At 47.0% G+C, this 27,431-nt stretch overlaps 1 protein-coding gene across 50 annotated transcripts in view; it reads left to right on the top strand.

Annotated features, from left to right (window-relative positions):
- Positions 1-27,431, top strand: part of SORBS1 (sorbin and SH3 domain containing 1) — a 230,003-nt gene that overhangs the window by 178,385 nt on the left and 24,187 nt on the right. For 42 of the 50 annotated variants that reach the window (XM_053207922.1, XM_053207918.1, XM_053207919.1 and 39 more), the window contains 7 exons: positions 3,695-3,744; positions 12,807-12,979; positions 15,680-15,765; positions 18,839-19,006; positions 22,755-22,801; positions 26,166-26,280; positions 26,428-26,553. In XM_053207922.1, the coding sequence (XP_053063897.1) occupies positions 3,695-3,744; positions 12,807-12,979; positions 15,680-15,765; positions 18,839-19,006; positions 22,755-22,801; positions 26,166-26,280; positions 26,428-26,553 (765 nt within the window). Of the gene's footprint in view, positions 1-3,694; positions 3,745-12,806; positions 12,980-13,534; positions 15,011-15,679; positions 15,766-18,838; positions 19,007-22,754; positions 22,802-26,165; positions 26,281-26,427; positions 26,554-27,431 lie in introns of all 50 variants that reach the window. The other 8 variants (XM_053207929.1, XM_053207941.1, XM_053207939.1 and 5 more) reach the window with 2 other exon arrangements.

Raw genomic sequence — 27,431 nt, 5'->3', positions numbered from 1 at the left:
CACCCCCTTATCATTCTCTTTCTGTGCTCTCAGAAGGTGACCCTTTCCTTCCCTTGCCTCCATATACCTTCTCCAGATTTTCAGGGAGCCATTTTTGGGGGGCACTTTCCTTGTTTTTTTGCAGCCTTGGGAGATGCCAACCTCAGAGATCATTTTCAAAAACACAGTGGCAGTGATTTGAGTGCCTCTTACATGCCTGGCACCATCAGAGCGGTCCTATTTGTCATTTGGAAGGTTAGAAAGTTCTCCATGAAAAAATGCACTCCAGAGGCCAGACATCCTGGCCACAAACAAGCATCTGAAACTCAACCTGCATGGATATTTTTAAAGAGGGCTATGTCAAAATGTGGTTTATTAAAGGATATGTCAGAGAGAGAGAGAGAGAGAGAGAGTCCAAGGTAAATGGGTTGCCAAGGGAAGAAACATACCAACTATTTGGACAACCACCCCCAGAGCTCCCTGACAAAATAACAAGGACTGTTACAAGGAAAGGGTATCTTTACAGAAAATAAAGAAGGAATGCAGTCACTGCCGGAGAGGCTAGAAAGGTCCACAGACCATGGCAGGAAAAGTGGGAAATGCTGTGGGTCGTGTTCTGTTTAAGCAGAACTAAGACAAGGAGGGTCTTGAGAGACTTGGGTTATGAAGTCTTGTGAGTGCCAGACCCTAAGCCAGGGAAGGAGTAGGGAGCCCACGGGATTATGGCAGCAGCCAAGGCAGGCTGAAATAAGGTCAGAAGCTGAAGAACTGAAAGCAGATCAGGAGAGCTGGGGTTCGGGAATCCAGAATCACAAAAGGGTGAGTGCACCCAGGCCCCTCTTCAGAACTTGGGTGAGGCACAAAGGTGAGCCACAGTGCACACAATCAAGGCAGATATATCATGGAGCAGGGAGAAGGGGGTGGGCGGTTTCCAGCCAGGGTGGAGACTGGAACCGGTTGTAGCCTCTGTGGGATGGAAAGTCTGAGCTAGTTTGAGAGTGAGAACCTCAGGTAAGTCCTAGAGTGCTCTGGGGCAGGACGGGAGCATGAAGATTCCAAGTCCTAAAACAAATCAGGGGTCACTTTTCAAAATAGTCTAATAAGAGCGGTTCTATTATACATACAAGGAGGGAAGGCAGCTGGAGAATTACTGAACTCGCTGAGGCCTCCCTGAAGTTAGACGGCTTCCAGTACATGGACCACTACCCGGGCAAGGTGGGCACAGAGAAGGGTCTGATGTGTGAACCTTGCCTTCAGAAACATGACAGCTTAGTCCCACTCATGCATAAGGCTCTCCAATAATGCACAGCAGTGCCTGTGAAGAGCTAAAAGAACGGTATGGGCTCTGAGTGCCAGGAGAAACTGACCTTGTGGAAGACTTCTCCAAGGAGTTAGCCAGGATCTTAAAGGATGGGTGCAACCTAGGTACATGGTAGAAATAAGGGGCATCCATGTGAGGCATAGTCAAGAGCACAGAAGTGAACACATTTAGCATGTATGCAGGGAATAAAGTAGAAAATTCAGCTGTAATGGAAAACTCAGTAGTAGTGGAAGGTAGGTATGGGAAAGAGGGTTGACCCTGGATTACAGAGGCTCAGAAAATATGGCTAAGGGGATGATTTTGTCTACAGACCAATGTTGTGATTCTGGAATTGTTTTTGGAAAGTCTGTGTCCTCACTCTAGAGAGGTGAAGTTGAAGGGAGAACCCCCAGTTGGAGGTGCAGAAGGCATGGAGGCTACTGCAGGGGTCCCAGCATGGAAGGGTGAGGGCCCCCACTCCAGCACCAGCATGAAGGGAGGCGAGGGGTGGATGTGACAGCACTCACAGAGGAAGTTGCAATAGGACATTTTAACTGGTGTGTAGAACAAAGAATTGGGGGATGGATGGGGACAGAGGCAACTCTAGGGTTTTGGCTAGGAAGCCAGAAGGGTGAGGACCTTCATACATCACATAAGATTGATGGGGAGAAAATCAGCGCAGTGGTAAGATGGAGTTAGTTTTACGTGATTTATTTTTGAAGCATTGGTTGGGTATCATGTAGGGAATATCCAGTAGGCAGCTGGAAATCTAAGACGAGGTGTCCTAAAAGAGGCAGGGGCTTATAAAGTCAATTGGAGCCACCTGAAGAGAGTGATGGGCGAAGCCCTGGGAGCAGATGAAAGATGGAAGGAGACTCGTGTGAACGGAAAGGATGAGAGAACAACAGCTACCCCCTGGGATGTTGGATGACATGGGACAGGAGAAGAAGGGGAGAGTCAGAGGGTGAACAGTTCAGAGAAGTTGAAGAAAGTACAACTACCCAGTGCTCCAGAGAGGTCAGCAAAAGAAGACTGAGGAAAGGTCAATGGACTTGATAAACTGGAGGTTTCTAAAAAAATCTTGGGAGGTTGCTGGGTGAGTAGTTGCTGGGAGCCAGAGTGGAGAAGAATCCGGGGGTCCCCCAGGGGTACAGCACTGATTGAAAATATGCGATTGTGGAAGGAAGGAAGGAAGGAAGGAAGGAAGGAAGGAAGGAAGGAAGGAAGGAAGGAAGGAAGGAAGATGTTCCCAGAGGGCTCCACAAGGTCACGCAAAAGTTTTTCCAAGATGGAGACCAGGGCATCATCCTCAAAGTGGATGAACACCCAGAATGGGACAGGTGCCAAGGTGGGAGATGGGCAGGAGGGCTGGAAGGATGAACGTGGAGGTAAGAGCCGCACCTTCTCTGAGGAGTAAGGACGGGCAGCTGGGGTGGGGGAGGGCAGTGTTCTCATCCTGGGGCAGAGGTGTCCTCCCAAGTGAAAGGACCCAGCAGGTGAGGGTGGGTGTTCGGCAGGCAGAGGACCAGGCGGGTGAGCCCTGATGAAGGTTGCTTCCTGTCCAGTCTTCTCCTCCCTCTTGGTCACTCTTCCCTTTCTTTATCCTGGTGTTTCTCTCCTTCCCTCCAGATAGGGTATTTCCCTTGAAATAAGCACCATTGGGGTTAGGAGTATCTTTAAAAGTTAACTTTTTCATCAATTTATTCAACTATCACATTATTTTTAAAAAATAAATTGAGCCCTTTGCCTTTTTTCCTCCAAGACAACAGAAACCCTCAACTATGTAATTATGTTGCCTTTTCTCTGCATGTAGCTCTTGGTTGTTTTCTTTCTATTGGGTAGTGGCCTGTAATTTTATAAAATGCTCCCCCACTCAGACTGAAGTGGTCATTCATGGGTTTTGTGAAACTGCATTTCTCCCCCATTTCCACATTCTAAACCTGCAGTGGTGAACAAATGATCTAAATACAGTGTGGTCTTTTCAAATGCATTTTTGTACTTTCTGTACCTAAGATGTCAGGTGATCCTCTCTCTGGATGTGGCATTGGGCGCATGAAGGAGTCTCTCTCTGGTGGGCTTGGCCAGGGGCTCTGAGGGCTGGGGATAAGCCGGTGAAGGCTGTGTTGTCCTCGTCACTAATGCATGTTGGCCAAATGGTGGGCTATCTGCTCTGCGGATCTATATTGAAGCATAAGCCAGGGGACCATCTTCCAGCGCACACAGAGAGTGAGAGTGCCCGCTGGCCCAGAAAGCTTCCAGCACCTAGACCTTTCTGGCCAAGCTCCCCAAGGTCCTTGGTTGGCTACATTGGGAAAGGAAAGGGGCTGCTCTCTTTCCCCTTGGCTTGGAGTATCTGAGGTAAAATAAATGATCTACATTCTTTTTTCTTTTTTTTTTTTTTTTTGACCTTTACAGAGCTCGACGGTCAGCCCCACTCCAGAAATTTCTTCAGAGCTTCCTGGATAGTAAGTTGCCACCATTTACATGGCTAACTGTATTGATGTCAGAAATGGGAAGAGGCTATGTTTTGGACCCAGGTGTTTTGTTGGCATCAGTCTAGTGGCTTTGGTGATAAGCAGCAATTTGATAATGTTCTTCAAATTATTTTTCTGTTTTCTCTTCCTCTTCTAAATTAATTTTGTGATGACTTGTAGTATTTTTGTAAGCTTTTTCCTATATGGGCATCTTTGCCTTTAGGGTGTGAGTCTGTCTGAGTTTGGAATCAAAGTTTACTCATTTGCTGGTTGTTGGTTGGGGTGTGTGACTGAGACGGGCCACACTGGATATAAAGGGGAAGGGGCGGGGAGTTGGGTCCTCGGGCAGCACCTCTCACGGGGAAAGGTGGAGCCAAGAGGGAGCTAACTTGCGAGATGTGGATTTATTTCCTCATACCAGTCCAGATTCTGCCTGGGTGATGCGTGCACCCTCCACTCCACGGAGTAGCCGCCAGTCTCCTTTCCACCTCCCTAGACCATCCTGAACCCTGTGCCAGATTACTTGCCACACGGCTGACACGTTCCAGTGCCGTCCCCTACCCCTCACCTACACGGCACATGGCAAGCACTGAGCTGGTACAAATCGGCCCAGAGCCTCCCTGTCCCCAATGTTGACACCTCTTAGGGCCCTTGTTCTGTTGCTGAATACCTGAATCATGCTCTTGTGTTAAGAACACAAGATAATTTATCTGTTGATAAATTATCAGCTCCCTGAGGGCAAGGACCGCATCTCCGTAGTACCTGATGCACCCAGTGCATTTGGGAGCTTGTGATGGGAGCTGCTTCTCGTCGCCATCGTATCCATATCTCATTCTTTGAAATATGATGAGAAAAAGCACAACTGGTACCTGTTCCATTGGCATCGGGTAAACCCCACGGTGAGCAAAGTTCACCTCTGCAAATAGAAGCCTGGCTTAATCTGAAAGCTGAGTCCGTGGAATTTCTGGCATATGTTGTGGAATGAATGTCTTGGGAATGAATGTCCTACCTCCCTTGCCAAAGAAGGCATGCTACAAGAGTAGTTTCATTTGAAAATCAATCAGCTGGGTTTAGGGTATTTCAGTGGAAAATTGGGAAAAAATCTTAATTCTTTTAGTATAGTCACCAAATCTCTGGCTAGATCCATTCTGTTCATTTTTTCCCTATAAATACGGGTTAATGATTATGATTAAATTTACCCCAGAGCGTAAGAAATTGAGAAGCTACATTAGGACAGCAGCTAGAAGGGAAGTTACCTGCTTTCTTGGAAAAGTCCAGGCATAAAGTCTGTCACACCTAATGCGGGTTTGGTCATCAGACCAGCAGTGCGATAGACCTCAGAGCTCAGATATGGTGTCGGGACCCCCTTCCTGAGCTCCCTCCACTCGGGGCTCTGAGGCTCACTGTCATTAAGGAGCTAGTTGGGCTGTGCCTTCGGCTGTAAGGATGACAAGTCCCAGGCTGTCTAGGTCCCCAGAGATGTTCTTTCAGAGGTGACATCCACCAGATGACCTTAGGCTGCCTGCAGGTAAAGGGCGTCTTCGAGGCCACAGCTCCCTGCAAACTCTCCTTGGTCCCTGGGGCCACCTATTTGTCCCCTTGACAGTCTTGACACAGCCCAGTGATTGCTGGGCTGATTGCTCCAGATCTCTCCCTGCCCCTACTGTTTTCAGGATTGCCCAGTGTTAACCCTTCTGCCTGGACTCCCCCCCCCCCCCAAACCTCCTTTCCTTTCCCCATCTCCCCAGAGTACACGGCACAGAAGAGGCTGCTTCTGGTGGCCGGGTGAATAAATTGTCAATGTGCCTTAGTTAATGGGTGAATTCTTACTGGATCTAACGCACGATGTTTAGTGTTAAAATAAAAGCATAAGGTACAGTCCCTTAGTAGTTTGTGGGCAAAACACATACCCGGAAGGATGTTGGTAGCTGAAAAGGCAAAGTGGCAAATGAATGAAGGAGGTTAAAGGATTAAAAGTATTCAGGTTTGGGCCCCCTAGGGTACAATCAGTCAATATAATAACTTAATAAAATAAATCGTAAGTAAAAGTTTTCAGAAGAAAAAGCAGTGCCCACAGCTGTCAAAGTTAGGAGCACAGGTCTTGAATGAAATAATTTTAGTGACTTAACTGAACATGTACTATGAGCCAGGCCGTATGGTTAACATCTTATGTACATTCCCTCACTTAGTCCTTTCACCATTCCAGGGTCAAGTGTTATTTTTGATGCCCATTTTATAGGCGAGGAAACAAGCACATAAGGCCATGTGATGCCCACAGTTCCACAGCTGGTACCCGGCCAAGCTATAGCCAGAAGAGGAATAATGAAGTTCTAGGAGAGTGGATGATGTTGGCCGTAAACTCTCATCTGCACCGTACCGACTCAGAACTGGGCAGTAAATTCACAGAAAGCAAGCTACAATTGACTGGTTCTGAGGGATTAAAAAAACAACGTAGGCAACTATTTGTAATCCTGTGTTAGCAGGATTGAAGAGGGCTAACGCAACTGCTTAAAAGAGCACATCGCTTTCAGATGTTCTGAGTGTTTGTGTACCTAAAGATATTTGCTGTGTTCATTTATCAAGCACTCTTATTTATGTCACTGAGCTAGGTCTCCAAAGACCTCTGTTTCAGCCATAGTCTGGCTCTCATGAACTACTTGGCAGGAATACGTGAGTTTTATCTTCCTGCTATCCTACCAGTTGGGGATTTTTCAATAAGTCAGGCTAGGTTTCCTTCCAGTTTGTTTCAAATGAGTAAGGTTTTTCTGTATTTGGAATTGGTGGGGAGCCAGCCTCAGCACACTGCCTGACACTCGGGGAAGTGCCCAGCAAATGTTTGCTGAATCAATGAATGTGCCTGGGGGTCTTTATTAACTAGCATCCAACTTGCTCAGCACTGAGGCCAGCAACTTTTGCAGACTGAATCTGGCCCCTCTGACTGGATAGTTAGGAAGGACGTGTTGAAAGAAACATTGGCAAGACTTGACTTAACCCCAAAGATTGAAGGAGGAGTCACAGGACAGCTCAGGCTCAAAAACATTGGGATTAAAAAAAAAAAAATTCTAGATTGATAGATAGAATGAGTCACTAGAGAAGTGATGATGTTGTTTGAAATCTACGTTCTTATCATATCTTGGACAGTTTAGAATTCTATTAATTAACATGACTACATATCACAGTGTTAAAAGAATGTGCATACAGAGAGGAAGAAATTCACCCATAGCCCCAATATCCCAGTATAACTACCAGTCCTTACTTTCAAAAAATATATATATATTTGTTTGTTTTATTTTATTTTTGAGGGTGGGGAGGGGCAGAGAGGAAGACACAGAATCTGAAGCAGGCTCCAGGCTCTGAGCTGTCAGCATAGAGGCCAACATGGGGCTCGAACCCATGAACCATGAGATCATGACCCGAGATGAAGTCAGATGCCTAAACCAACTGAGCCACCCAGGCACCCCCAAAAATATATTTTTTATGCTTGCAATCACAATGTCTAATTTTGTATTTTATTTCCCTAGAGTTACCAGATCTTAAGTCAGCCCTGACTTAAGATCTGATGATTTTCATCATTGTCATTTCTCTTTTTATTTGAGAGAGAGAGAGAGAGAGAGAGCGCGCTCACATGCGCACACAAGTGGGGCGCGTGCACGAGCGGGGAGGGGCAGAGAGACACAGAATCACAAACAGGCTGCGGGCTCTGAACTGGCAGCACAGAGCTTGATGCAGGGCTTGAACCCACAAACTGTGAGATCATGACCTGAGCCAAAGTTGGATGCTCAACTGACTGAGCCACCCAGGCGCCCCTCATCGTTGACATGGATTAGCACGAATTCTTTAGCACTAATTCATTTTTTGCTTAGCTAAAGAGCTTTCTCTATTTGGCCAGCAAGTGGCACTCAAGAGCACGCTGCTTTTTCCTCAGAAAACACTTTCTTTTAACCTAAGATCAAAACACAAATTTTCACCTGAAGAACTATATGAAACTCTCCTGGGCCTTGAAAATGTTTCAGAAATCTGCATGTAAGCATTTAATTTTATAGAATCATTTACTCCACTGGTATTTATTGAAAAGCAGTGCTAGGCACTGGGCATGCAAAGATTAGTAAGATGAACTGCCTGCCCTCAAGGGGCTCAGAGTGTGATGGGGACACAGGCTTGTAAATCACAATTAGAATCTGGTGTGGTAAACGCAGTGCTGGGACCCAGAAAGAGTAACAATCATATACTGTAAATATAAAAGGTAATTTTTTTCATGCAGTACAAAGGCTAAAGATTTGCTAGACTTCCTCCTCCAAAGCCACAGTTAAAAAGTTGCTTTTTTTTTTTTTCTCTTGCTAAAAACAACAAATGGTTCTGAACAGTGAATTCCATGAGGCTGGAATTTGTCGCCTGTTTTGTTCCCTGTTGAAGCTCCACCTGGAAGAGTGATTCACACTTAATAGATGCTCAAGAAATACTTGAGTGTATAAAATGAGCAGTGGAATGAACTACTGAGAGCTTTTCTAGAAATATCATTGACAATGATTTGCAGAGATGAGGGAGTCAGGGCGGAGGAGGCAGAAGTGGTGGTGGTGAGGCGGTGGCCAGGGAGGTCAAGGGAAGGGACTGAAGTGAGCTGTGTAGGACAGGGAGGAAGCAGGACTTGGTAACTGGTTAGATTTGGGGAGCAAGGAGAGGGAGAAAGGGGTTGATTCCCTGGGCTTTTTGACTTGGGCGAGAGGAGACAGAAGAACAAAGCTGGGCTTGGTTTGGAGCATGTAGGGTTAAGATGCCTGAGGAACACCCAGGTGGAACTCTCCAGAAGGCAGTTCAATGTATGTGTCTGGAGCTCAGAAGAAAGGTCTATATGATAACAGGTTTGACGGTGGATTTCTTGGACAGTCTTACCATACTTAACAGTTTTACAGGTGAAAGAACTTGAGAAACAGCTTGCTTCCCAGCAGGTTAGCCTTAGCTGCTGCACATTGCCTACTGGAGTCAGGCTGGGGTCCCCCAGAGCCCACCTGGTCATACAGTTGCAAGTAGTTGGCCCTAAGAGGATTACTCCATTCTCTCACTTTATTCTTCCAGCAACTCAGCCCCCTTTGCATCTTAGCCAGAGGGCAAATTGTCTGGCCTGTCTCCTCCTGGCCTGCGGCTCTCTTTGAACTGAAAACTGGCTCAGCCCAAGCTGCTGAGAGCTGAGCTCCAGTGCTGAACTTGGCTTGTTTTGTTATGTGGTCGGTAGCTGCCAATGCTGATTGGGCCTTTCTCATCAGTCCGGGCTTTTCTCATCCTCTCTGATCTCTTTGAACACAGTAAAGACCCAACAACTCTGTGACCCTCAACAATTGCCTTCACCACTCTGGCCCTCAGTTTCCCTTTGGTGCAATGGGACAAATGATGTCTGTCTTTCCAATAATTAGGAGATCTGATGGACAGCTTACATTTTAAAGCATTGTTCCAGAACTTATAGGAGACCCCAGTTGGGAAATTTTACACCTCTGGAAAAAGCATGTTGGCTTTGGTATCAGAAAGAAAACAATTAGCTATAGCAAATCCATTCTGAGAGGTTTCCTGAGTTGCTGGTTTGTCATTCTGGTGGGGAAGCAGGACAAAATGGTGATAATGGATGGAATGAAGCCAGAAAGTAGAGTGGCTGCAGGCAGGAGGGGATTTCTGACAAGTAGTGAGGCTGAGAGGTATGAAGTCATGGCAGAGTGATGACCAGATGAAGCTGGGCAGACCTGGAGAAGACCGTGTTGGAAATTCTGACCGAGGCTGAGGCACTTCAGAGGACAGCAGGGTAGAAACCTCCTTCAGTCCCTCCCCAGTGCTGAGGGAGATCTGTGAACCCCAAACCAAGGCCAGCAGGGCTTAAGAGACTGTCCCGTCACCACAGCTAAAGGAAAAGTCAGAAACTGCAACCAAAAAGAGGGTAGGCTCTAAAAGGGAAATTGAGATAAGGGGCAGATTTATGTTTAATTATGAAATTCAAAGTTAAAGCCAGTAGTTTGGGCTCCTGGGTGGCCCAGTTGTTAAGCATTTGACTTTGGCTCAGGTCACGATCTCACTGTTTGTGAGCTCGAGTCTCGCATCTGGTGAGCTGGAGCCCTGCATCAGGTGAGCTCAAACCCCAGTTCAGGTGAGCCCCGCTTGTCTGTCTTTCTCCCCCCATCTCTCTGCCCCTTGCTCGCTTGTACCCTCTCTCATTAATTAATTAATTAGCTAATTAATTAATTAAAGCCTGTAACTTAGATGAGCTTGCATTTATTTAAAGTGGCACATAGTGCCACCAGCTGGTAAGTCACCTTTATGGGTCGTCCTGCCCTCTAACTGGAGTTGACGCCGTGTCAATCAGAGGGTGGGGAGGAGGGTTGGGACACTATTGAGCACCCCTGCAGGTAGAAACAGGAGAGCCAGAAGCTGTGTGGGTGGCAGCCCTTGTCCCCAGGCCTCTGAGCCTGGCAGAGCCATGCCTCTGTCTCCGGGGGTGGGAGTGGGCACCTCCAATCAGGGACCAGGGTGCCCGTAAGGACAGCCAGCCTAGGCCTGGGCCGTGCCAAGTCCCTGCAGTCTTACTGTTGCCACCATTCTGATGACTCCATGGTCCCTGATGTCAGGAGCCAGGAGCCTAAGTAGATGTGATGAAATTCTTATACTTGTGAAAGAATTTCTAAAAGCATGATTGCATAAATCGAAGCAAATCCTTAATCAGATCACGCGTACCAATTTTACCATCAGAGAATTTGACCTCGTACTCATTCAACAAATATTATTTATTGAGTGTATTCATGGACCCGCTCGCGGGCCCCCTGCCAGTAAGGGCACAGCCTAGGAGAAAGAGATTTGTTGTATCATGCCCCTTCCAGAGGTTTCTTCTCTTGGAGACACACCCTGGAGGCTGCTCTGTAGACCCAGTTCACTCGCACACTTTTAAGTTCTCAGCTTTGAGAGTTGATTTTCTTTCCCCTTAAGTGTTCAGTAATGTTCTCCTGTCTTGGCTGAGAAAAGGGGAAAAGCATTTGATCCCCTGACATGGGGCCAGAGAGAGTGAGAAGGACCTCGGAGAATCCTGACTCCCCTGGGCAGTCTTCTGAAATAGAGCATGGAAAGCTCTGGAAGCCAGTGGTGGGCACATGGTAAGGAGCTAGGAAGTGGTGGCTACCATGAGGGATGTCACCAGTGCTAGAAGCAATGGGATTGCTCAGCGGAACTTACGTACCCTGAGGTGCAGACATGGCCTATTCTACCAGAGTCTCCACCTCTTTTCCATTTCTGACTCCTGGGCTCCAGGGCCACTTGTCCCAGGGGTACATTCATGGCAGGTGACACTTGACAGTGACACGGAGCTCAAGCATCCTCAGGACTCCTGTGCTGTGCAAGCCTGGGCTCTTGGAAGGCACTGCCTCCTCGGTTGTAGGGAAATGTTACGTATAAAAGTACAGTTGAGGGTGCCATGTGGTGCCCAACGACAAGGCTCAAGTTCCAGCCCTGCCATTGCACGGACGGTGGCTGCTTGGACAAGTGCTGATCTCTCAGTGCCTCCTTTCCCCATCCAAAAATGGGAAAAGTTGGATTGTTTGTGAGGATTAAAGACAGAATGACCATCAAGCCTCCCCCATACACAACTCTCATCACGTTGTGTAGAGTCATCGTTGTCATTATCTGTGACCACGGGGACCCAGAGGCTGTGTCGTATGTAAGAATAATCCCATCATCGATGGATGGGTAGAGGGAAAGAGATGGATAGGTATGTGATAAGCAAATGCAGTCCAGTGTTCTGTGTAGAATCTGGGGGTCCAGAAGATACGAGGGTTCACTATATAATTCCTTACATTTTTCTATACACTTGATAATATTCATCATAAAATATTGGGACAAGCAATTCCATCTTCAGAGCTAAAAAATCCATACGGATACTAGTAAACCGAATTCAGTAGGACTAAAAAGCAGCCTAGCAGAAGCCTGAGTACTTTGTGGGAAGGAGGTCGTTCACTATCTGAGTGAGTGTATATGTGTGTCTCCGTGTGTCAGTGGGTGAGGGCGTAGAAAACAAGGATTAGGGGAAGGGAAGGGCTCAGTGAGTAAGTGCTCTTAATTTTTTCTGTACCCCACCTCATTCCTAAAAGGATTTGTGGTAACTTGCAAAAATACCTAGAATTTCAACAAGATAAAAATAAACAGAAGATGCAAATGAGCAAGAGTTTATACTCCTATTATATTTCAAAAGGTTCTGACTACAAATTTTGAAAGAAGCTGGTGCAAAATGTGGCTGGGATAGTAGTGGCATATAGAATCCCAGGTTCCCCTTTGGTGACCGGTTTTCCTGGAGACCCAGGATAATTGTTGACTTCAGTGCTCCATCAGCCAAAGTGCTTGTGAAGAATAACCCAGAGAAATAATCCAAGTGGTGAACTTGAAGTCACCAACTTTGGCTGGCAACATGTCAGAGGAGGCTCCGCTCATGTCTTCAGCTGTGCCATCTTGTCCCCCAGCACCCACCCTGCCCTCCCCGCCCCCTTCTCCCAGCCCTCCCTCCCCAGAGTTTCTCAGAGTTACTCTTTTAAAGCACAGATGCCGTCATTTCTTTTCTTTCCTTTTCCTTTGTTTTTTAACACGTATTTATTTTTGAGAGACAGAAGACAGAGAACTTGAATGGGGAAGGGGCAGAGAGAGAGAGGGAGACACAGAATCTGAAGCAGGTTCCAGGCTCTGAGCTGCCAGCACAGAGACCAACAAGGGGCTCAAACTCACAAACTGCGAGATCATGACCCGAGCCTAAGTCGGCCACTCAACCCAGTGAGCCACTGGGATGCCCCCAAATGCCATCATTTCAGTTAGAGCACTTTGCTGTTCCAGCACGATTCCTGAGCATTCAGGGGCACCCTTGGGCTTTTTGTTGTCTGAAGAGCTCTAAGTAAGACTGCCCTTTAGAAAGGACAGTGCTTGATCAGGATGCCAAGAAGTGTGATTCTTGTCCTCAGGTGGTAATGTGCTTTTTAGAAAAATGTTAAAAATTCTAACTTCCATTCTTTTTTTTCTCTCTCTTAAAATTCTACTGTCTTTAGTATATATTCTTCCAACTTCCATGCAGTGAAGAGGGAATCCGATGGGGCTCCCGGGGATCTTGCTAGTTTGGAGAATGAGAGGCAGATCTATAAAAGCGTCCTGGAAGGTGGAGACATCCCTCTCCAGGGTCTGAGTGGGCTCAAGCGACCCTCCAGCTCGGCCTCCACTAAAGGTAACTGGGGCAAGCCTGCAGGGCTCTGGCTCATCCGCACAGTTATCTGGGTGTCTGTCACCCATCCACGCCCGTTATCAGGATGTCGGCAGTGGGTGACTTCCAGCTACAAGGATATCCTTTGCCTGCGCAGGTCCATTTCCAGGCCTTGGAGGCCTCTTAGTCCCCTCCCCTAGTTTCTCACCGGCCATTTTTCTTTCTGGTATTAGTGGTTTCCCTTCCTTTGAACCCCAACCTTGCTCTCCCTAAAGCATCTCTCTCTCTCTCTTGTTCTGATTCCCTTTTCTGAGAACGGAGCTGAGCCTTAGCTCCCATAACTCCAGCAGGGTGGCCGTTTTCCGTTGCATCTTTGCACCTGCTTTGCAGCACAGATTATTTTGCTTCCGGACATCGACTGGAAACTAAAAAAAAAAAAAAAAAAAAAAAAAAAAAAAACAACAACAACACACAAAACCCTTATGACAAATGAGCATGTGACCTCTTTTTTGTTTTTTTTTAAGCGGCTTTCAGCTTTAACCTAATGGGTCTGTTTATTTTATTCTGCATGCTTTCCAGTGGATCGTAAAGGTGGGAATGCTCACATGATTTCTTCATCTTCAGTTCCTAGCCGAACGGTTAGCACTAGCAATGCGTTAGGCCCCTTGTGTAAGCACAAGAAACCCCTGTCCGCTGCGAAAGCCTGCATTTCGGAAATCCTTCCCTCTAAATTCAAACCCAGGCTCTCTGCTCCCAGCGCTCTTTTGCAGGAACAGAAGAGCGTCTTACTGCCAGCAGAAAAGGCTCAGAGCTGTGAGAACCTTTGTGTTTCACTGTCTTTGAATGATTCCAAAAGAGGTCTCCCCCTCCGAGTGGGCGGGAGCATCGAGAACCTGCTCACGCGCTCCCGGCGGGACTGGGACAGCAAGTCGAGCAGCACCGTGAGCCTGCAGGAGTGTGGCACCAGCGCCAGGAGGCCCTGCCCTCTCTCCAGAAGGGCTGGGTTGCAGTTCACTATGTTCTATCGGGACATGCACCAGATCAACCGAGCTGGCCTCTTCCTGGGTTCCATCTCCTCCTCGAGCGTGCGAGATCTTGCCTCCCACTTTGAAAGGAGCAGCCTGACATTGACCAGGGGTGAGCTGAGCCCCAGCCAGGAGGGCTCAGAGCACATCCCCAAGCACACCGTCTCCTCTCGCATCACAGCTTTTGAGCAGCTGATCCAGCGGTCCCGGTCCATGCCGTCCCTGGACCTGTCCGGGAGGCTGAGCAAGTCCCCCACGCCTGTACTGTCCCGGAGGGGCCTGATCTCGGCCCGCTCGGCTGAGTCCCTCCTGGAGTCAACCAAGCTCCGTCCCAGGGAGATGGACGGGATGAACCCCGGGGGGCTCTACGCCTCCCCGACATGTGGCAATATGGCCGAGCCCACCTTGGGCTTCAGGGGCCTCGTGCCTTCTGAGCCCCTCTCTGCCTGCTCTGACGAGCTCGACCACTGTTCAAACGTCTCCAGCGACAGCCGAGAGGGCAGCAGCGGCAGTGTCCACGGAGACTTCCCCAAGCACCGCCTCACCAAGTGCAAGGGCACCTGCCCGGCCTCGTATACCCGCTTCACCACCATCCGGAAGCACGAGCAGCAGCAGACCTCCAGGCAGCCTGACTGGCGCCCAGATCTCAGAGGGGACAGGAGCACACTCCTCAGGAACATCTACCTAATGAGCCCCCTCCCTTTCCGGTTGAAAAAGCCCCTCCAGTACCACCCCAGGCAGCCTCCCTCTGGTGACTTCTCAGCCCCTCTGGCAGGCCAGAAGCCAGACTTCCCCAGCCAGCCCCATCAGGACGAGACCCCCTCTAGGGGGAAGCCCTCAGTTCCCAAACGCCTGTCTTCCCGACACACCATGGCGAGGCTGAGCCGGATCTTGGAGCCCCCTCAGGGAAGACCTGTGGTCCCAGAGGACTGCCTGAGGGCCTTTAATAATGGCAACTCCATGCCGTCCTCAGACCATGGCCTGGACAGGAACAACAACCCACAAAGTGAACTGGGAACATCCCTTGGAGGTGGCCTTTGTGTATTTGCCCAGTCTCCCTTCACCCGTCTCTCCACTTTGCTTGCTTTGTCCCCTCCTCCTGTGTGCCCTTGGTGCTCATTTTCTGGTCTGTCCTTTGTTTTCTGTTTGTTTTGCTTGGCAATTAATCATGGCTCGTAGTGGCTGCACTTCTTTAAAAACAAAGCCCCCCCCCCTCATGTCATTTAGACTAACCACCAAACTCTGTTTCGAAAGAAAAATTGGCCGTTTAGCTCATCTGAGAAATTCGTCCATGTGAGCTCTTGAACCCCTTGCAGTTCACACCAATCCTCAGTCCCCCTGCGGTTTTTTGAGAGGCAGCCTCTCTCAGTGGCCCTGTATGTGTGTGAGTGTATGGTGTGTCCCTGTAAGGTCCTGCACGCCTCTTAGTAGGGACACTTTTCAAAGAAGGTCCTCTCTCTGCTCACTTTTTGCCTTCTGATTCATTTTCTTTGTATTGAGCTAGTTTACAAGGAAATCCAAAAAGTGGGGCTGAGGGGGAAGGAATTTGGTTTTTCTTGTCCTTCAGAATTTGATTATTGGTCAATAATCCATGATTGTAAAAACTTGGTATTTATAATGGATGAAAGGTAAAATCTTATCCCAGTCTGGTTTCCCACTAAATCTTTGCCTGTTTTAATTCTACTTTGTTGTTTTGAAGATTCAGAATCACCAAGACATTTTATACCTGCTGATTATTTGGAATCCACGGAAGAATTTATTCGAAGGCGCCATGATGATAAAGAGGTAAATGCCATCTCTAAAATCTCTTAGCTCTTATGCAGATAAAAAATAGGAAGGAAGCAAACATTCTAGTCATCTGTCACAGAGGTGACCTGACCTAGCAATGGGAAGCAAAAATTGGCATTTTAACAAATGGGTGTTTATGTGACCTAAGCTCGATTGTTCCGCTTCTCCAAAAAGTAGGACTTATTTCGCCACAGGCACTAGGTTCGAAATGCCAAGTCTCACTAGCGCCCCTGCAGGAGAGGTTCAGAAAGAGGCTGCCTACCACTGCATGAGGGGATCTGGGGTCCAGTCCTCTCATCCCCTCCCCATACCCACTTTGGTATTCTCTAGGGAAACCCACCCACGTGTTTTCCCATACTGCCCACCCCTCTTTGGCACAAAGCACAACTCATACTGGGAAGGGTGCAGCAGGAGAAAGAGGAAACAGAAATAATAACCACCATGATACATTTTATAAAACAATTTGACGAAGTTGCCTTTAACTCAGGAGGAGGAGAGATACCCTAGTAAATGTTGGGAACCCCCCCCCCCCCGCAAGAAATTCAGGATGCACACATCTTCTTGCAGCTGCTGAAATGTCTGTACTGCAGTGGAATGACTGACAAGGCAGGGAAAGGATTTCGGAAGAGGTAGTTCTGCATATCGGCTAAATGGGCAAAAATCCCAAGCTTCTTTTGTGATAAAGTGGTGTTATAAGGCATGCTTTCTGGCCTTTGCATGCCCAGGGGAAAGGGTACTGTAGATTAAACCATCTCCGATGACCATTTTCCTGTATCAAGTTAAGAAGTGGAAGAATGGCTTTGAACCTAGTGGCAGTAGGGGACAGTGTTCACGTGTATACAACTCTGGCCCCTTCCCTATAACGTCTGAAGCCCTTTTCCTATTTTTGTTTTTCTGAGCGGTTTCAGAGTTAAGGCGGGTTTTCCTTAAGGATTTAAGGTAAGGCTGACCTTGAAGGGGGAGGGGTCCTGGATGATGATAGAAAGACCATAGTGCTCCCCTTCTCCAGGCATAACACCATATTCATGAAGATACTTACACCTGTCCAGGGGGGAGAAAACAAGGAATCATTTGATGTACAGACTTACAGTGAGTGTCCGTCAGGCCACTGTTTCATTTCTAGTCACTGTCACTGAGATACAAGGGTCCCACCTATGTAAAGTGAAAGAAGGTGACATTCCATTTTATTAGTATAAACACTAGTATCCAACATGGAAAGCTTTGTGAATAGAATCGTGCCTGCCACATGGGGGGCATATTTTACTCAGTCGGTTTACCAATTGTTATAAGGTGCGTTCACAAGGTGACCAGCTTGTTTGCTGAATAAGGCTGGCTCACAAATCCTTAAGAATGTCGTGTCTTTCTCCACGGTATTTGCCTTCTGTGGTTAATCTGTGGGAATGATGGATTTGTTGAGGTCAGACTCAAGCACTGGGTTGGGAGCTTTGCTCCATTGCTGTCCACTTTCACTGATTTTATGTAACCGTGGCCCAAGCACCAGGGACGTGGCAGCCTCAAACCTCGGTCCATTACCATTGATACAGAAACAACTCACACTTCCAGCTAATGGAGTGTTGGTCTTGACGTTTTTCTGTGCAAATGCTTTATTCCTAATATTGATGATAGTGGCATTTCTGAAAGTGAGAACATGTCAGTCCTAGAAGGGATATTAGTAGTCCTCTGGCCAAGCCCTTGTTTTAGCCAGGAAAGGACTCCAGTGGGGTAGAGACTTGCCCAAGGTCACGTAGCAAGTTAACTGACACAAGAGGCACAGCTGGAAACCAGGGCTCCAGATTCCTGGGCCGGTCCATTTTTGACAGCACCGGGCTTTGCAAAGCACTTTCTCACGTGTTTTCTCATTTAATCTTTACAACAACTTATCTGAGCGCTGGACATCCCACAGCCATTTAATGAGTTGTTACTTGATTATTTGCAGACCCTAGAGAAAAATGGATAAATCAGGCCCACCATCCTTTGGGGCTGGATATCCCTTGAGGCATTTAATTGCCTGCTGGAAGATGACTAATGTCTTACGAAAATGCTAAGAATGACCATTTCTAATTAATGCCTTTCTATAAGGAATGTTAATCCCAGGAATGTGCAACTGGTAGGGAATAAGAAAACACATTAAAATTCTATTCCAGAGAATTTTCAATAGGAAATGAGAACATTTGGTAAAATGCAACATTGTTGAATTATTTGAAAAAGCCTTTAAAAATAGAAATAGATGACCATTTCCTTAACTGAGGAGAGTGTATTTCTTCTAAACCCAGGTACCCTTATTCTTCATCTTCTATGTTTATATTCTACATCACTCCTTTAAACTCAGCTTCACTTCACCTAATGAAGAACAGTTAAGTAAAAAGTACAGTAAGAAAGTAATTGATGTTGTCTGCCAGTCACATAAATAGCTTAGTTCACATGCAAAGGCCTCCTAAAAATTGTGCCCGGAGGAAGCGTTGGCCAGCCGATAAGGGGTGCCGTATTTTCTGAAGTGGGCATCTCTACAGAGCATATTAGAATAACAGACTAAGGAAGCACAAAAATGACCTAGTTGTCATAGGTCCTGCATTGTAAGGGCCCAGATTTGGGTAGCAGGAATCAGCCAGCCCTGGCCCCACCAAGGGAATACACTGGGAACTCATCACTGCCTAAACGAGGTGAGGCTCGCACTCCCAGCCCCCCACCTCCAGCCCAGCATGCCTGTGAATGCTCCGGGCACCTCCCCCTGGGGGACCTGGGCTTTGTTGCCATGTACTGGGGACAGGAGACTTTTGGCTGAGCCAGAGGATGGTTTTCCAAGCAGTGTAACTGTCTGGAACTCGTCCTTCCCCCATGTCCCAGTGCTCCCCATGTTTCCCGTGCAGTGCTGTCTCCCTACTACACAGGGCGCGTGGAGTGTGGTTATACCAAGGATGTAGTAGTTGTGGCCATAAAGCCCCTCTGACGCCTGCCCCTCAGAACTTCCTCCCTATTGATCCAGCACCTGTCTCCTCAGTTGTGTCGTTGGCAGTTTTCCAATACCCTGGACCAGATGATTCACTGCCCATTTTATGCAATTTCATGGCAGAAACTTTTAGCGGACCAGAGACGACTTAAGCGTGAGCAAGAAGAGGCCGATATTGCAGCTCGTCGCCACACGGGCGTCATTCCGACGCACCATCAGTTTATCACTAATGAGCGCTTTGGGGACCTCCTCAATATAGACGATACGGCAAAAAGGAAATCTGGGTCAGAGGTCTGTTTTGGTCGCCTCAGTCTGCTGCTTGACCCAAAGCGATGCTTGCCTCCCCTCAGCATCGCCTTCTGTAGGCCAAATTAGTTCTCCAAACGGCATCTGTCATCCTGGCTCCCCCATAGGCTTGCTTTGGCTCTTCTGCGACTGGTCATGGACATGAGTCCCATTATGTCCTTGCTCTGTATGTTCAAGCATGCCTGGCTGTGGGACCGGGATCCGCTGGCACACACCCCCCCCCCGCCCCCCACTGCATGCCTTAGAGCGTCGCCTGCCTTCGTGAACCCAGTCCTCTACATCCTGCATTTTATCATGACACTGTGCTGCCTGTGCATTCTGCCTAGAAACTTTATATTTTAGTGCGTGTGCATTAGTAACTGCAGTGTGGTCAGTTATGAGTCTTCTTTGAAGAGATGGTGTTGTGAAACTTACTATAAAAGTTAGCAAGCGTTGTGTTACTTACGCCATTTACACAGGTCCCGAAATCTCACAGAATGAAATTGCCGCTCAGTATTAACTGATGAATTAATTGTAAAGGGTGTTTAGCAGTGCTACAGCCTCACTGAAAAACTTTGAAACCCAAAGAGTTTTGCAGTTAGGACAAGCCCACACAGAGTGAGAGAGCCCTCTGAGACATTGCGTTTGTTCCCTTAATTTTGACATTTCTCAGCTGAGATTATAAAACTTAATATTACAAAAGGCACAAAGAAAGCATAAACCTTTGAAGTGATTTTATCTGGGCCTTGGCCTCCTGCACTAAGATCAACATGTTGAAATTATTTTTTTAATAATTTTTTAATGTTTTGTTTATTTTTGAGACAGAGTGCAAGTAGCGGGGGGCGGGGCAGAAGATCCGAAACAGGCTCTGTGCTGACAGCAGAGAGCCCGATATGGAACTCGAACTCACAAACCGTGAGATCATGACCTGAGCCAAAGTCAGGCTCACCCAACTGAGCCACCCAGGCACCCCGACAACATGTTGAAATTCTTATGCTGGCCAAATGCTGTGTCTTGTGTCAGGGTATGTTTTGCCATGTAGCCCTCAGTGGCTCCCTAAGGATTAGCTCCTTTTGGGGAAGTGTGTGTGTCTGGGGCTTGGGAGGCAGGGAACTGGGCGAGTGACACCAAAGCATACATAGTTTTAGAATCTTTAGATGTAATAGATTAATATTCACATTTCTGCCTTTTGAGTGACAGAGGCACTGGCTATTCATCAAATGGTTTTTGTTTTGTTTTTCAAAGAAGTGGAAGGTTTCTGTGACAAAGAAAAGAACCAGAATGAAGGAAGGAGAGCAGGGAAGGGGAAAGGAGGCTCTAAGGTGACAGAGAAAAAGAAAATGTAACAAGGAAGAGGCAGAAGTTGGCAGGAGTCACTTGGACGCCAGGGAGAGACAGCTCCCCAGTATTCCAGCTCCTCAAAACCACCCTGTTCCGAAGGCTCTGGTGACAGATTATCCGCATTCACAGGCCCACCTGCTTGCAAGTGATGGAGAGGAGGGGAACCTGGAAGGCACCAGAGGGCTGCATGGTTACAGGTGTAGGTAATACAGGCACGTGAAAATGCAGCTGGGGCAGCACAACCACGGAAAGCAGCAGGCCAACTGCCTAACCCACCCTGCCTCCCTTCCAGAGCAGTGATTGTCAAACTTGAGCGCTCATCAGAATCTCCTAGGGGCCCATCCGCAAAGGTTCTAATTCTAGAGTGGGCCCCAAGGATTGCATTTCTAACCAGTTCCCAGGTGATGCTGATGATGCCAGTTTAGGGACCACGCCCCGAGAATCACTACCCTAGATGTTGACTGACAGACACGGGAATATAGGGACCAGCAAGTCCCGGGTGCACAGGGCTGTGTAGATGGACATCAGCCCCACTGAGGAGAACCCGAGTGACCACCAATTCTGTGCGAGACCCTGTGCAGAGGCAGAAATAGGACTCAGGCTGTGTCCTTGGGAAGCTGGGAGTGTAGTGGAGAGGCATCCTCCTGGCAGTTGTGTCTGTTGTAGCAAGTGACAACGTTGTGCAAGCCGAGAGAGGGAGGGATGGATTAGGCCTCAGGGAGACAGAGACAGATAAACAGGGCGATGATGCTCTGTATAGGCAACAATGACTCATGACACGTCTTAGCAGTTCAATGGAATCCGTGTTTCTCAACCTGGAGTAATGTGTGGATGCTGTTGAAAGGGCAAAAATTTTTTTTGTTTTCACCAATCCCCAGTATTGGCCTAAGCCAGTTTACAAGTTAAGTAGTAAATTGCACACCTGTAGAACTCAGTTTAACCAACAGGTGATATCATTTTGCCTGAACTCCGTTGCCACTCAAAGTGTGAATATGGTGCTATTTGGTATACATTTTTTAAAGTTCACACAGCTCTACAGCTGGCTGTCCTGGGGTAACCACCACGTTTGTTTTTTGTTTTTGTTTTTTAATTGGAATCCCTGAAATTTTTGTCCTTACAGTGTTGGTCATCTGGCCTTCTCTTGCGAACTTGTCATTTATCATTCATTCCACATCTTTCTTATTTGCTTGCAACTATTAAATTGTGCTCTTTGGTCACAGACAGATACAAATTCGGGCACTGAAATTGTGTGGCATTGATTATAAAGTAGTCGTTTAGTTGACCTGTACTATATATGCGAACAGATAGAAGCATCGACGTGAAAATGCAAAAATAAATTCCTGTGGGGAATTCATTACCCTAAAGAAAATTCCTACAAGATCCCAGCTTTGGGGGCCTTCACATAAGGGACATATCACTGAGGGGTTTCGGACCTAACCCTAAGCTTGATGGAGCTTTTAAATACCATTTTATGTTCCTCACTGAGTCTCCCATTTCCCACCCCCCACCCCCACTTTGTCCTCTAATATTGAAGAGGAAGTGTGTGAAATTGGGGAAGACCTTAACTTACCACGTTAGGAATTGAGAGTTGATCTGAGGGACACTTGGGAGGCTCAGCCAACTTCAAAGCAAGAAAGTAACAGACGGAAATATTTGAGAATGTTATTTGTGCTCTTGAGTGACCGTAGATGGAAGCGTAAAGAACACAAAGTCAAAGGAAGCTTTGTACGTGTAGGAACTAGAGGTCAGACCTGAACGTGGTTTTGGAGGGAGGGCTGGCGTGACTTAGCGACAGACTTGAGGAACTGGAATCTGAGGAGGACTTCCAGGCCTGGGGGATCCAGAGGGAGAGGAATACCCAAAAGGGAGGGAAGCCTTGGAGAAAGAGAATGAACTCAAGGCTTGCTCTGTCTGGCTTTTGAGGTGATCTCACAGAACATGAGTAATATATGGAGTCAAAGATGACATGAGAGGTGAATCAGGGTTTCATCCACTTGCAAATCATAATTTTAAGTCAGACAAATAGAATATGTCCCCCAAAGATGGAGACAGTAGATAAGGAATGTCTGAGGACTTCTGAGTGGTGTGTGTGTGTGTGTGTGTGGCTGTTGTTGTTGTTGTTTTTAATAGTCATGGTCAGCTTTGGGGAAACAGCACTTCAGCTATGGGACTTTTCAAAGCATCTCTTCCCCAAATCTGGCCCTCCTTGGGGAGATTCTCATGCATGACATAGTTGATCAAACATTCATCTAATGTTCTACTGAGGTCAGATAAGTGGAATTTGGCCCAGATTTCTACACCAGAATGAACTAGAGTGAATTTTTCTGCTTTGCTTTCTGGAAACTTCTGAAAATGTGTCCTTTCCATTGTGCATAAATTGTGATTTTAAATTGTGACTGTTTCTTGTGTTTAGATGAGACCTGCCAGAGCCAAATTTGACTTTAAAGCTCAGACCCTAAAGTAAGTACCACCACTTTGTTGTTATTTTTAACTGCCTCTTTGAAACACAGCTCACTTGTAGAGAAGAGATAGAGGAAAAACACCAATGATTCAAAACAGTAATTTATAGAGTTTACTACGTGCCAAAGACTATTCAAGTTACATATGTTAAGTGATTCAGCCCTCACCAGAACCCTCTGGGGTTGGTGCTATTATTACCCCCTTATAGTAATGGAGAAACCAAGAGGCTGTGAGGGTAAGGAACTCGCCCCAGCTGGTCAGTGCTAGAGGCAAGGGATTCAAATCCAGGTAGCCTGGGCTCCTACCACCATATGCATGCCACCCTGCTGCCTCCTATACAGGGATTCAGTTTCCTTGATGAAGCGGAGGCCAAATCTGACCCACTCTTTCTCTGGAAGAACCAGAACCAGTTTCTAGGAAGATAACTTTTTTTCGGTTTTGCTACAACATCTTACGACATTCACAGCTTATGGGAACCCACAGAAAACCAACATTTCTCTAAGTATGTTCCTCAAAGTGCTAGCTGTGTAAAATATTTCTTGAAAAGAGTATTCCATGCTAGAAATGAATCCGGGAACCACTGCTTCCATATCTCCCATGCCCCTTTCTCCCCAGAGACTTTGCTATTGAGGTAGTAATAGCTCTAGAAGGCTTTCAATGAAGAAACCTGATGAGCTCATTTAACCCAGTGTTACCTAAATTCACATGACCAGGAAGCCTTTCTATCTCCATGGAATGAAATTTGGCAAATGCTACTAAAGACTGGATTCCACGAGGAACTTACTCAGTTCCTATCTAATTATGGGTTAAAATGGGCCATGAGTTTCCGCTGGTGGCAATACCAGCAGCCATCCCATCGTCCTGCTGATAGAGGCCCCACGTCTCCATCCTCGGTGATGAGAGGGAGAGTTCTCCATTACTGGAGGCTGGGAAATGCCATGCAGAGCCCACGCAAACATAATTCTGATCTTCTCCTAACACTAAACGTGACCAGGCCACAGTTCCCAGACCTACGTACGAATCTGCTGTGTTGGGTTTGCTTGTAATTACTCTAGTCCTTTAGCTTATCGGCTCATGAGAAGTGGCAGCCCAGTGTGCTGGGAAGATGGGCTCTAGAGTCAGGAAGCCCCGTGCGTAAGTCATGACTGTGCCACTTACTGTCTCTGTGACCATGAACAGGGTCACCAAGCTCCACCTCAAATTTCTTCATTTATAAAATGGGCATAAAAATGCCACTCTCGCGGGGCAGCTGAGGCAATGCTTATAAAACATTTTGCAGAATGTAGCAAAAGTCAGCATCTCCCCTGCCCCTTCTTTTTAACCAGAGAGAAGATAACAGAGGTATATAAATTGATTTTTAGTTTAATCAAGCAATACCTTTTCCCCTTTTTTCTTTGAATTGAGCGAGACCCACATAATCTTTGAATGGTATTGTGATGATTATATTTGTGTAGATTTCATTAAAATGTCTTAGAACAATTTTGTCCTCAGAGCGACCTGGTCAGAAGAGAGGAAGAGGGCTGATGGAGACAGAATTGTCACTATTTATCAGTATTGCTAATGCTGGAGAGAGGGCTCCTTCCTCCTGACTCGGTGCTATTATCACACCAAGTTCACTCCTAGAACAGTTAACAAAACTTTTTTTTCTTTTTAATTTACATCCAAATTAGTTAGCATATAGTGCACCAATGATTTCAGGAGTAGATTCCTTAGTGCCCCTTACCCATTTAGCCCATCCCCCCTCCCACAGCCCCTCCAGTAACCCTCTGTTTGTTTTCCATATTTATGAGTCTCTTCTGTTTTGTCCCCCTCCCTGTTTTTATATGATTTTTGTTTCCCTTCCCTTATGTTCATCTGTTTTGTCTCTTAAAGTCCTCATATGAGTGAAGTCATACAAAACTTTTTTTTAAAAGAGTAAATGACAGGGGCCACCTGGGTGTCTCAGTCGGTTAAGCATCCGACTTTGGCTCAGGTCATGATCTCACAGTTCGTGAGTTCAAACCCCGCATCAGGCTCGCTGCTGTCAACACAGAGTCTGCTTCAGATCCTCTGTTGCCCTCTCTCTCTGCCTCTCTGCCTCTGTCTCTCTCTCTCTCTCTGTCTCTCTCTCTCTCTCTCTCAAAAACAAACAAAAAAATCAAAAAAAAATGGAAGAGCAAGTGACAGATCCATTGACTTGAGTCTTCTAAACATCTTTAATCACTGGGTTCTACTTTTCTCCACAGTATGTTACTTGAAAAAGTGTTCTGTAGGAGTGCTCAACTCAACGAAGTTAAACAGGTTTCTTACCCACAGGACTTCTCTGAGCCTCTACTGTACTAATACATGTGGTGACACTCTGGAAAAGATCTGAAGTATATCATGTTACTGTTTCTCAAGCCTTGTTACCACCAGACCTTGCCATGTGGTTCTTTGGGACATGGGCATGTGGTCCCCAATGCAGGAAGGATGGCAGCCCCAAGCACCCCATGGTACATCACCTTTGGCCATGACTGCAGACCTCTCAGCCCTCCGCAAGCTATCCTCCTCCTTGTTTACCAGTGGGGCCGTCTCCAGCTGCAAATCACTTAGGGAGGCCAAGCAGGGGGCATAGAGATCTCCAGCAGGAGTGGATATGTTGAGCGTGTCGCACATCCATGTGTCCATGATTGGGGAGTGAAGAGAGGAGGGAATTCAGAGCACTGGTGAGGAGAGCTATAGCAAAAAATTGGCCAAAGACATTCTTTCTTACGGAGACAAATGCCCCAGGTCCCCTTCACGGGCCTCCTCAGGATTAGAATCTTGTCTACCAGTGCGAGACCCACAAAGTCTGCCTTGTTCCTGCATTCAGCACACTGCTGACTTTGTGTAAAGTCTTCCAGATGTGCCCTCGTTGTTGAGCCAGCACCCGTCGCATAACCGTGGGACTTCCTGGCACACTGCAGAGTAGGCACCCCCCTCCAAACTGCAGTCAGAGACTTTCTTCCCACGCTGTTGGTTTGATGCAAATGGAACAAGATTGAAGTCCTTTTTTTTCTTAATTCAAAAAACCTTTCAGTGTGCCTGGCTGGTTCAGTCGGTAGAGCATGCAACTCTTGATCTCGGAGTTATGAGTTCGAGCCTCACGTTGGGGGTAGAGATTTACTTAAAAATAAAATCTTAAAAAAAAAAAAAAGTTTACATCCGTCCCACAGAAAACTGGAAAGATGCCAAAAGAGATGTAATTTCCCAAAGAGTGGGGTTCTCACTTCCAAATATGGAGCCCCCTCTTCTATCATCTGTCTCCTTTGACCTCACTCGAAGTCTCCTTTTGCTAAAAACTGGAGTGTCTTCATCTTCCACATTTTGAAACATCTGCTAAAATGCCATGACCCTCTGTCGACAGGGAGCTTCCTCTGCAGAAGGGGGACATTGTTTACATCTATAAGCAGATTGATCAGAACTGGTACGAAGGAGAGCATCACGGCCGGGTGGGGATCTTCCCGCGCACCTACATCGAGGTACTGTAGCTCCTCTTTCCGGGGAAGAGCCCCGTCGTCCCCAAACCACCACTTATTTACCAAGACCTTGTGTTTTGTTTCCTCCCTTCCTCTCCTCCCCCTGCTTTCTGCTCTTTTCCTTCTTCTCTGCCTCTCTCCCTTTCTCAGCTTCTTCCTCCTGCTGAGAAGGCTCAGCCCAAGAAGTTGGCACCAGTGCAGGTTTTGGAATATGGAGAAGCCATTGCTAAGTTCAACTTTAATGGTGATACACAAGTAGAAATGTCCTTCAGAAAGGTAGGCGCCCTCTCCTCTCGGCTCTGGGGCTCTGTTGGATGGCCGGGTTTTGGTGGGGAAGTGGCGTCACAGCCAAATATAGCCTGGTGGTGCCATCGCTATGCCTAGGAGATGTGCCCCATCAAGGATTGCATTAAAGGCAACTGGAGAATTTTCTGAGGCGAGGAATTTAAAAAATAAGCCCCAGTCTCTGTCACGGGTTAATTACATTAAGTTCATTGACTAACGGCAGTATTTCTGGAATCTTAGACCTCTTCAATCAATATTTATTGAGTGCCGAATGACATGGTAAGTGTTGGTGACTAGGTTTCACACTATATTAACATCGCCCTCATAGAGAAGAGCAAGTCCTTTGACACCAAGAGAAGTTTGAAATACTTTGAAGCCAAAAGTTAACGGGTTATCAGCCGTGCAACTTTTGGGGAGTTAAAGAATCTTTCCAAGCTGCCATTTGCTCATATGTAGAATGAACATAGAGGGGCCTCTTCTGTAGCTGTTTTAAAAGGCTCTGTGAAGCCCCCGGAGAGGCACACAGCAGCTGGTCAGTGCTCAATGAATAGGAGATGGCGGGGTTCTCACTGCCGTCGAGGAGCTCGGCGCGCTCATTTTCAGACAAGTAAGCTATGCATGGATGCCGTCTTTCCCAAGGATTAGATGCTCTCTGCACGTGTCAGAACTCTCTGGATTGCTACAGTTGCTAGTTACTGATTTTATTGAGTATAGAGGGAAATCAACACACGCCTTAGAAAAAGATGAACTAAGGGTGCCTGGATGTCTCTGCCACTGAAGCGTCTGACTCTTGGTCTCAGCTCAGGTCTTAATCCCATACTTGTGAGTTCAAGCCCTGCATTGGGCTCTGTGCTGGGCTTCAAGTGTAC

The sequence above is a fragment of the Acinonyx jubatus genome, chromosome D2 (assembly GCF_027475565.1).
Source record: "Acinonyx jubatus isolate Ajub_Pintada_27869175 chromosome D2, VMU_Ajub_asm_v1.0, whole genome shotgun sequence".
Classification (NCBI taxonomy): domain Eukaryota; kingdom Metazoa; phylum Chordata; class Mammalia; order Carnivora; family Felidae; genus Acinonyx; species Acinonyx jubatus.
Note: the sequence above shows the minus strand (reverse complement) of the source record. Positions and strands in the feature narration are given on the sequence as shown.